Genomic DNA, 11,683 nt, shown 5'->3' with positions numbered 1-11,683 from the left:
CCGTTTCGCAAATACCGCCATCTTGGACATCCCGCAATGCATTGTGGGTATGCACCGATGCACTCTGGGATTGAAAGCGTCCAAACAACACCGCAGCACCGTCAATACATCCATGAGCACCGTGCTCCGCGGCTCTGACAGACCGGCCACGGCCGCAATGGACACAGAAGTTAACTTTAGTAATATGACGGTTAGTCATAAATGTAAACGGAATCAAAATAAAACTAGTGAAACTAGTAAATCAACTTGGAGCTCGAGCGTTTATAAGAACCAGGCGCATATTTGCAACAGGCTACTTATTTTTGCAATGACCAGCACCCATTATGCACAGAACAAGGAGGTCACTGCAGGAACACTGGAATAAAACTACTTTAACCCCCGACATATCTTTATTGACATCAGACAATAAATACGACAGCTTGTCTGTGTTACCACGACACAGGAGCTTATCAGAGTAGGGGTGTCAACGTTTACAATTTTTTTTTATTTATTTATTTATTTTTATTTATTATTAATTTCAAACAATTCTTATGCTCAGCACAGAAAATCTATAATATAATCTCTGTTGTTGTTACTGTTCAAAAGAGTCAGAATAAGGAAGGGTCGGATCGAGAGCAGCATTCATTTACAAGTTTAATCTGCACCAATAGCCTACACCTTTTCTGAATAAATGTACGGCCACAGGCTACCGGCTCTTCCCTTGGCTCAGTCATCGGACCGGGCACGACCGGACAGGTTCGGATCGAAAACATTTACTACCAGGGTTTTTTCTGAATTATAAATATTGAGGCGGCCGCCTCTGTCTGCGTTTGTACGGGGGGAGAGATCAGCTGATCCGCTGCTGTTGACTTTCTCTCTGAGCGTCTCCGCCTGCAGATGTTCAGCTGAGGGAATACGCTGCTCACCTGTTGAGCTGAGCGTCAGCAGCAAGTTGATAACCAGCTTCGTACCGTGTTAACTCGGACCGGGGCTTGAGGTTTTGTTAAGATGGAATATGAACACAAAGCCGAGTCTCCTTCGCAGTACAGGCCGGAGGAGTCGGTGTTGTTGTTGTTTTTTCCCCCCTCGGCCTTTATTCTGAAGGGACAGCTGGAAAGAGACCGGTAGGCTACGCGCAGATAGAGGGGGGAATTGACACGCAGTTCAGGCAACATTATCACCCCTAAAAATATATATTGGTGAGAAATGATCGAGGAGGAGGGGGGGAAAAGACGTGTAAACGACTATTGATTTTTCTAAACGGTTATGATTTGTTATCCGTGTATCTGTTTACACGTGTAGATGTTGACACTCCTAGATCAGAGCTTCTATTAGTCCAGCAATCTGTCACGTCTCTGTGTGTCTGTGTCGCGAGCGGGAGGAGCCGCTGTTGACAGGTGAGGACGCTATAACACATAGCCTATTACTATTTGGTCATATACAAGGGATGTGAACTAAAATATGTACACGGGTTCGTCATATTACAGCGGCTACGGCCGTGATTACGAACCACAGGTTACAGATGTGTCAGGAGGGGGGGCGGCAACCGTACCGTGTACACGTTTAAAACGGAAAGCATTGCACAGTTTACACGTGTACATATTTTAGTACATGTTCACATCCCTTAATAGAATATTATTGTGTTACAGCGTCCTCACCTGTCAGTCAGCGGCTCCTCCCGCTCGCTCTCTCGCCTGCAGGTGCACACAGACACAGAGACACACACACACAGGGGAGCGTGACAGGTTGTGCTGGACTAATAAGGACTGTGTCGTGGTAACACAGACAAGCTGTCGTATTTATTGTCTGATGTCAATAAAGATATGTCGGGGGTTAAAGTAGTTTTATTCCAGTGTTCCTGCAGTGACCTCCTTGTTCTGTGCATAATGGGTGCTGGTCATTGCAAAAATAAGTAGCCTGTTGCAAATATGCGCCTGGTTCTTATAAACGCTCGTGCTCCAAGTTGATTTACTAGTTTCACTAGTTTTATTTTGATTCCGTTTACATTTATGACTAACCGTCATATTACTAAAGTTATCTTCTGTGTCCACTGCGGCCATGGCCCGTCTGTCAGAGCCGCGGAGCACGGTGCTGCGGTGTTGTTTGGACGCTTTCAATCCCAGAGTGCATCGGTGCATACCCACAATGCATTGCGGGATGTCCAAGATGGCGGTATTTGCGAAACGGGTTATCAGCATCAGCTAGTTGAAAAAGTTTCATGTTTTTCAATTTTGTATTCATTCACAGTTTTCAAACAATTTATAAACATCAATTAATCTTTATAAAGGGAGTCCTATTGTGAAGTGGTACCTTTTTACTGATTTTTTGGAATAATAAAATCAGTAGATTTACAAAATAAGAAAACCTTAAATGTTCAAAGATTTTCTTCAGATTATGAAATACAGTACTGTAGTGCTGGAAGAGATGACAGAGTGGCATTGTTTGCTTGTCTGCAGATGCAAACCTTGTCTGACTGCAGCTCTAGATGAGAAAGACAGGGGAGAGAATGGGCTGCAGGAAGAAAAATTATGAAAAAGAATGCAGGATGAAAAGGTGGCCTCCACTCTCTTGTATCAGACATGTGAAATAAGGACAGTAATGAAAGTGTACACCTGTCACATGATTTCAGCCTTTCAGTCCTTAGTGAGTGTAACTCACAACAGCACAAAGAACAACATGTGACATGAAAGCAGTCACATTAATAGAAACACACACTTGCTAAGAGAACGAGGTTTGATACCTTGTCACATTTTTGCATAATGATCTGGGCCAATTACATCTTGTATGTCTGACTGACACTGGATAACTAAATGGCTCACAACAGTTGGTGTACTGTATACATTACTACAGGTATAACCATACAGTACATGCTCTGTAGCATCTGAGCAATATTGCATTCTTGTTCAGATTTATAATTATATGCTTCAGTGGGATTCATTTCATAAGAGTTTTATAATGATGAAAGTGGCATTAGGCTAAAAAGAAAATGGGAATTCCAATTATAATACGGTAGTTGAGGATTTTACAAGCACCAACATCGAGCTTAAGTGGCCTAAAGCTATTATAAACTTGTGAGTAATTACCAACAACCTAAGTGTTGTCCTCCATGGTCACATCCATATTATACAATCACTTGTTTGAGCTTATATTTATTTAAGTTTTGTCGTTAGTTAAGTAGATTTTTATAAAGGAAATGTATACACACAGTGTGTATATCATCGATATATCAATATACAGTATGTGTGTGTGTATATATATATATATATATATACAGTACAGGCCAAAAGTTTGGACACACTCAATGCATTTCCTTTATTTTCATGACTATTTACATTGTAGATTCTCAGTGAAATTCCACTAATGAACCCTGACAAGGCTGTCAACCTGTGAAGTGAAAACCATGTTCAGGTCAGGTTCACCTCTTGAAGCTCATCAAGAGAATGCCAAGAGTGTGCAAAGCAGTAATCAGAGCAAAGGGGAGCTACTTTGGAGAAACTAGAATTGGTGGGGGCAGAGATAGAGGAGGAGGAGGAAGAAGGAGAGGAAGAAGAAAAGAAGAAAGAGAAGACAAAGAAGAAAATACATGTTTTCAGTTATTTCACACTTTTTTGTTAATTCCACATGTGTTCATTCATAGTTTTGGTGCCTTCGGTGAGAATAAAGGAAACACATTGAATGAGAAGGTGTGTCCAAACTTTTGGCCTGTACTGTATATATATATATATTATTTTGGTTTATTAAGATATTTTATTACATTTTTCAATTAGCTTTTAGGAAGTTGATTGCAAAAAAAAATTTTCAAGCGATGAAAACAAGCACAATAAATTGTCACCAGCTTGTAGAAAACATTTTGATACAGTTGAACCTTTCTCACCCTCTGTGTTCCTGCACCTTTTGAGTATTTGATTGCAATGAGTGGCATCAGCATGTTTTCTGGGGTTTAGTTCGCAATGAAAGGTTTCCTTTTGCATCAGTGTGTGTAAATGAGTCATTACCACAGTTGTTTGACCAATCCCTTTTGTCAATTTCTATTATCCTCTTTGTAATCACCACTGTGAGGTTCATGTGAATAGTGTTTTCCAGTTGGCAATATAGTTATAATCTCGCCTCTGACAGTGAGGGAATATTTTGTCCAACCACATAAAGTCTGAACTGTTTTTCTCCAAAACCCCACCTGTGATTTTATTCTGCATGGTCATAGTTGTAGCACCCATGATAAAACCCTTAAGAACATGTGTTGACCGACTAAAAGCAGAACCTCAAATTATTTGAAAGAGAACTAGTTGAAGCTTCACACTAAAATTGGTCAACCCCCTCACCCTCCCTTATTTCCAGCACCTGCTTGGATTTAGCCCAATGATTTTCCATCTCACACAACAGTGAATCCCATTACATCCCAATTACACAGGCATAATCATGTCTGTTTAAATTAAATGATCATATCCTTCAATGAAGCAGTCCCTGTAGATACATTTCTTCCTAATATACTCTATTCCACTATCTATTAAGCACACCCCATAATAATCAACAAAAACACACATGTCCCAGTATGACAGTTATGTTTGTTTGTATTGGGCAGTTGGTTAATCCTTGAACGGGTGCTTCAAGGTTTCTCTCATGGCTCTTAAATCTCACTGAAGTTGTGTAAAAGTGATGTACCTACTGAAGTGTGTAGCATAAAGCATATACAGTGCCTTTTGTAGTACTTTAAGTGAATGATAAGCTAGTGGCTACATGATACAGTATAGTCGCTTTAATCTTAAACTCAAATTAGTCTCTAACACAGTTTTTTATAGGTTTTATGGGGAAAAAACTAAATAAAAACAAGCCTTGTTGTTGGTTGAAACATTGAGTTTTTCACCAAAGCTATTCTTTTATTGCCAAAGTGACAAATTCAAGAAAACCAAAGAGAAAATGGAAACAAAACAGGACCAGCAAGCGTAGGATGCATGTTAATAACACTAGCACCTCATGAGGAGGAGAAAACAACGGTATGTCTGTCACTAATTGTGGAGGTGGGACTTCCAGCTGTGCTGCTCTAACAACGCACAATTTTCTTCAGGGGGAAACTGCTGATGTGCTCGCTTGTGTGGTGCACAAAAGGAAAGTACAAGAGAACAGAATTCAGAGAATGTGCCGTTATTGGAAGTGTTTGAATTGAATCTGTGATTGGCTGCACTTCACTGCCTGCTCAGGCCTTCAAGGTAACGGGAGTCTGGAGAAATCAGTCAAGAAATGCACCAGGAATTATTTGCACCTGCCTCCTGGTAAAAAGAAGTTGCATCATGTTGACTACTAAAGCCTTCTGTTATTATATTTCAGACTGAATATGGCTGCAGCAGTACAATTAAGTGTTGTAATTAATGGGTTTTCATGGTGGTTTGTTTTTGTAGTGAAAACCCAGCAAAGCACGCAAAAACTTTTCAGTTAAGAAAATCACAGTTTGTCCATTCTGCTGTTTTTACTCTTTTTACAGGTATTCCAGGGGAACTTTGACAATGACACACACAGAAAGAACGTGATAGACCCGCCCATCTACGCTCGGCTCATCCGGATCCTTCCCTGGTCATGGTACGGCAGGATCACTTTGCGTGTAGAAATACTCGGATGCACAGAGGAAGAGTGAAGTCCTTTCCTCCATCTTTCTCGCCATCTCCCCCCTGTCCCTTGGCATACTGGGGTATATCACTCAGTATTTCAAAAATAAACTGTGCAACCTGTAAAAAGAAATTGATTTCCAATGGATTTTTCAAGAATAAGTGTTTGGTTGTGGTGGGTTGCTGTTTGTTCTTTTGTACAATGATTTCAAACCTGCCCCCGATCCACTTTTGTCATTTAGTTTTCCTCTCTAAAACGTGATCTTTGTCTTTTTATTCTTCAAGATTCACCATCCTGTTTGGAATGAACTTCTGTAATATACATATGTGGGAGGGGTTGGGTAAGGGGGGGTGGAGTCAGAAAAAGGGGTCTCACTGTGGTTTTAACTTGTTGCCATGGAAGCTATTGTACAGTATCACTTTTTAACAAAGATGTGAAATCTGTCTGCCGTGCTACATTCAACATGATTAACCAACATCATACCATAACTAAACTGTCAAAAATACAATGTAGAGATCACATGTTATCACATTATTGGATATGTTTTTACTTGGATTTCTTCACGTCCTCAAGCCATGCTTCTACCCTAATGGACACTGGCATTACTACATCAATCAAAACACTATTAATGCTCTTGTATTATATGTAAAAGACTAAGAAATTGCATGGTGCGTGAATTATAAATGTATACTATGACAAATCATTTAAAACCTCTAGCCCTGAGAGCAAATGGCTTTGATTTAGGGACCTATTTTTATGTGCATTTTTAAATAGTTCTGAGACATTAACACACACTGCAAAAGCTTACTGGAGATGACTGATATGTGAGACAACAGACAAGCACTGCAGTTTAAAATGGTACTGCAGCGCTGACACTGAGGCTTATAGGCTCTCTAGTAAAATGTCTTAATGCACTCACAAGGAGTTTCCTTTTTTTTTATTTGAATCTATTTGATTATTCCTTCAACTTTTCTAAGATATTTGGAATTACTTGTTTGTGCTTGTTCTTTTTTTTTGTATTTATTTAGATTAATTTGTCTCAGCTGTCAGTTGCATACAAATGTTTCACGTCTTAGTGTTGTCTTGGAGAACTAAGTTGAACCAATTAAAAGCTCAGGATAGATGTCATTTATAGTAACCCACAAATGTATCATTTTTGGCCACTTATTTAAAGATTTCTGTGTATTATTTAAAGAAAATGTCAAATGAGTGAGAGCAGTTATTTAAATCATGTCCATATATGCATAATTCAAATATTGAAAACAGTCTTTTATTTTTTATTTTAATCCCAGATAAATGAATTAATTTGTTTATTTTCAAAAAAGAGCAAATGTCCAAGATTAATAATATATTAATATTATCTCAAAGTTACAATGACGATGAACAGTGGTAACAGTACAGAGCTCTAAAGTGAATATGAATTGTGTCTTTCTTTCAGAGGATTTAATGTGGATTAAAATAATACAGTAAACTGTTAAAGAACTTGTGTGTAATTTTGTGTAACATGACAGCAGCTCGCTGCATGTTCAGATGGTTTCAGATTGCTGAAAATCTTTACAAACATTGAAGGTACAGGGGATAAAGATGCTGTTATGCCAATCATGTGAAACTTTATGGTACTGCAGTTTTCACTGCATGGCTTATGCTGTTGGCTGCATCCTGCAGTAAATGAACAGTGATGCTTGGCTGGTTAAATAAATGGAAGTAAACAAGTTCCTGAGGTACCACAGCAGTGTCAAAACTTACAGCCCATTCTTCACGTCTTAAAAATTGGCCTGGATTACTCCTGTGGTTTCCACTCTTGACTAGTTTCCCCAAAGCACCCAAGTGCTCCAATAAGAGCTAAAAGGAGCCATGTCTACTTTTATGCTTAGTGTTTCACCAACTTGTCACCTTTCATTCACTTAATTAACCATCATTTCACATTATAGGAAAATAGTGTTTCTGCTCTGAGACTGCAGCACAACCTGAGAGAGATAGTAAGACATAAAAGGTTGCCTGACTGGATTGGAAATATGAGTGTGCCAATGTTATTTTGATCAATTTATATTTAAATACTAAAAATGCATTGGAATCCAACATTGTTGGACCTACTCCTACATCTAAACTGATGAAAAGCACAGCAAGAAAACAACACTGTCCAAATATTTTGGAGCTCACTTTGTATTGTTGTGTTCCAGGGCATCTCAGTTGTCCAGCCTCAACATGGTTGTTGTAGTAGTTGACAGGTCACTGTGTGAAGTCTGAAAAGAAATTAAAAGTTGTGATTGGTATCTTAACTAGACAGGTTTAGACAACCGTGTTCTGGTTTGGCAAATTATCTGATGGTACACAGTGATATAGTAGACAATAATCACTCTGATGTGTATATTCTTTGGATCGGTTGAATAGATATTGCCAAACTCAGCCAAAAACTGTACTGTAGATTAACAATATGTGAAAAAAGTTATACATGTAAATCAGTGACTGTCATTCATTCAGTAAATGGGCACAGAATAAGCATAAACAGATCATTACCCACAGATTATTTGTCTTCAACATTTTCCATTTTGATTCTTCACTTGTTTCTTTCCAAACGGCTTAATCTTGGCCAGCATCTTCTCTCTGGTCTGGTCTTTGTAGTTTGTTTCCTGTGAGCTCTTATCACAGTGAAGGCCAGCTACAAAGCTTTGAGGAAGTTTGCATGATGAATGAGTTTGAACAGTACAGTATAACAAAGATGTCCACCGGCACATTATGTTTTTGCATATCATAAAAGATGTAATAGCCTTTACTTTGTACTCACCATTGATTGTCTTGTGCATTGTAAAACTTCATCTCATGGGTTAAAAAGAGGGTGCAAAGTGGAAACTCATCCTGTCTTTGTATTTCTGCGTCAGCTGTTCATCTATTATTTCTTTCCTCCTCAGTCTGAGTGTCAATCACTATCTAGAGAAAAAAAAAAAACATACCTATTATAATGCTGGTTAGGTTCAAGTCTGCAGAGGCGAGTGAGAAGCTGTGTACAGTCAAAAAATATGTTGCTTCAAACAGAAGCTCTTTCAGTTTGACAAATAAAAACATATCTGTGAAAATGAAATGAATGCTTTGATTTTCTTTACTTAATTCCTTTGGAAACAGGTCTTGAAAGTCAGGTGTTGAAAGGGTCTTAAATGCACATTTTTGAGAAATAATATGCAACATTCACCTTGATTTAGCCCTATTTGTGTACCCAATTTTGCTCTCGTGAGAAAAATACGCGATCTTGAGTCCTCTGGAAGCTTGTTAAAAGCTGATGTGACTATCCATGCAATTTACAGATTTTCATTGAAAAAAATTCCATGCATTTACCACGACTACTGAAACCGAAACGTAAACATAAAATTAAAAAAGAGCAAAACAGGCCGTTTTTGATGTTCGGAAAAAGGTGGATAACTTAATAAAATAAAATGTAATGCAGACTGATTGGTTCATTGTAAAACATGTATTTATTGATGTTAATTTTCCTGCTCCCAGTGTATGTGTTTACAATAATGACTACAATCTTTTTACATTTTTAGTTGTTTTTATTCAAGAAGCACTGCACATAAAAAGCAACCATGCTGCGCTGCACCTGAATTTCAACATTTGTGTTACTGTTTGGACTTCTCTTTATTCTTTGACCTTTTTACTCCATTTCCAGTTTCACTTCTTTTATCTTTTCTGATGCAAAGAGCATAATTCTATTACCACGATCAAAAGCCAAGTCATATTTATACTGGTGTCCCACTGATTAAACTGCAGACGATGAAATGAGTCTCTAGATTAAAGCATCACTACGCAGTGTAAACCAGAGGTGGAAGGAGGCTAAGACACATTCATTTACAAAAGACCCTCTGTGAAGAAAGCTTTTTTTTTCACCAAGAAGAAAAATGTGGTGGTTTAACAGTGCTCCATTTTTAATTCTTGAAAACTCTTAGAACTTGACTTGGCACTTGTATTATGAGTGCAAGATTTCTATTCTTTATTTCATTCTATTGATAGATTGATAGAGATCAGTGGTATTAGCTGGAAGCGGTGTTGCAATAAAGTGATGGTACTTGACTTTAAAGATACTTCATGAATACCAAATGAAATTCTGTTAAATATCACACAGTGGCATCATAGAACTCAGTATCAAATATGTACCAGGCCTCATCAGGATCCATTTCAAACACGTTCTTGCTCTGAATTTTCAAGCCTGATGCTTCATACTGTAAACCTGAGAAATATTAAGAGAGGTATAATGATTCAGAGAGGTTATTTTTAAAAGGCCAGACCAAAACAGGAAGGGGAAAAAAAGTAACATTCACAGAGTGCAATATGATCTGGAGTCTTCTTGACTGCCTGTCTATAGAATGTACAAAAAGATATCTGAGGAAACGTTTTAGAGATTAGAGATTAGAGGTCTTGTTCCCATCAGGAGCATGTCCACCCCTATGCTGTAGTGTAAAACATTAACTTATGAAGTGAGTAGAAATGACAGGGCATGGATCACATTTAATGCTCCTCTGTTGTTCACGTGTGGCAGATTGACAGCTTTGGAAAAGGAGGCTAAAGAGAAGTGCAACAGGAACATCCTCCCTCAGTCCTACAACACAGAGAAAAAGAAGGGAAGTAGAACTGTAGAATAGTCAGAAACTATTTGTACATTTTTGTCTTCGACACAACCAATTGTTATTTCACACAAGAGAAAAAAATGACGAAAGAGTCAGAATACAAGACCTACTTACTCCATAGTGTTAAATACTGTCAGGCGATGTTTGAACAGAACTGCATTTTTTCAGATTTAACATTATTCTGAGCAAAATAAAAGAAATTGAAAATGTAACAACTAAGGACGCTCCATCTGTTGATGAAAATTGTGCCATATGGTTGAAAGCTCTGGTGCTTCTCGTCCTATATTTACCTGCTGAATACAATAATGTTGTGTTATACATGTCAGTGTTTAGATGTACCATTCAGTGCTAAGACAGTAAATCCACAGCAACAGATGCATTGTCAAGAAGAAATGAGCTAATTCTGATCTGTAATGGATATCAATATGCTGATATAATAGGTGCATTCATTTGTAAATCCAGCTTTGGATGCTTCTGAGCTTGTGATTATCTGTCCTCCCTTGTCTGGGGGCTGTGCTAACAAAAAGACAGTGGGGTTAGATGGAGGTCATTTTACTGATAGAGCTCATTGGTTGAGGCAGCTATCTTAACAACATTACAACAGGCAGATCCCTTCCTCACAGATGCCACACATAGCCTACATAAATGATTTCCAGCTCTGTTATTAGTATATCATTCTGCCCAGTGGGTTAGAGGAAGGGGAAATGTAGTAATGGCAGGAAATAACTAAATTCAAGATTAACCAATCAATTAATTTATCAATTAACTGCACATGTCTGATTCTTGATAAACTGACAACAATGCATGGTTATGCAACTTCCCCAGAAAAAACTGATAGGGGCGCCCATCGAAATGAAACCAGTTGTCATTGTTCTCAAACTCCATAAACTCAGCCGTGTTGTCCCTTTTGTGATGCCTGCTTGTTACAGCCATGGTTACAGGTAGTCAGCTGGCGTGGAGGCTATGACCGAGTTAAAGGGATAGTTCACCCAAAATTCAAATTTCACTCATTATCTACGAACCCTCATGTTGACTAAGGGCTGGGAGAAGTTTCAGAGTCCTCAGTGCCTTCTCTGTGTTATGGTACAGACACACCAACTCTGGCAACGGACGTCAAGTCGACAGATTCCATTCATTGTAGAGCAGGAGATCCGGCAGCGCGGTGCATGATGGACACAGCACGTCGAGTTGACGGCCTCATCGCCGTATGTGAATTTGCATAAAGTTTGAATTGATTGAACTTTATGCAAATGACGTCCGTCCAACGCCATGCGGCCGGCTCAGAAACTTCATTCACACTATCAAACTAGGCAGTGTTGATCAAATATGAATCTAGATTCTGTTACTGCACTACACATTTCCCGCCTCAAATGTTTTCAGAAACATACTTTAGTGTGTTGTTTAACTGTAAAATGAGATCGTTTGTGACCCGGCCGCCATGTTGGAAACGGCAGAGCGAAACTCAAGCTCTGCAGTACGTCACACAGAAC

At 38.7% G+C, this 11,683-nt stretch overlaps 1 protein-coding gene across 2 annotated transcripts in view; it reads left to right on the top strand.

Annotated features, from left to right (window-relative positions):
- The window catches only part of edil3a (EGF like and discoidin domains 3a), a 120,053-nt gene extending 111,397 nt beyond the window's left edge, over window positions 1-8,656 (top strand). For both annotated transcript variants that reach the window (XM_085787036.1, XM_085787037.1), the window contains exon 10: window positions 5,456-8,656. In XM_085787036.1, coding sequence (XP_085643162.1) covers window positions 5,456-5,605 — 150 coding nt within the window. In that variant the 3' untranslated portion in view covers window positions 5,606-8,656. The remainder of the gene's footprint in view (window positions 1-5,455) is intronic.
- Window positions 8,657-11,683: the final 3,027 nt, after the last annotated feature.

The sequence above is a fragment of the Trachurus japonicus genome, chromosome 9 (assembly GCF_045865225.1).
Source record: "Trachurus japonicus isolate A0001 chromosome 9, Traja_1.0".
NCBI classification, from domain to species: domain Eukaryota; kingdom Metazoa; phylum Chordata; class Actinopteri; order Carangiformes; family Carangidae; genus Trachurus; species Trachurus japonicus.
This window is presented reverse-complemented; position numbering and strand designations above follow the sequence as displayed.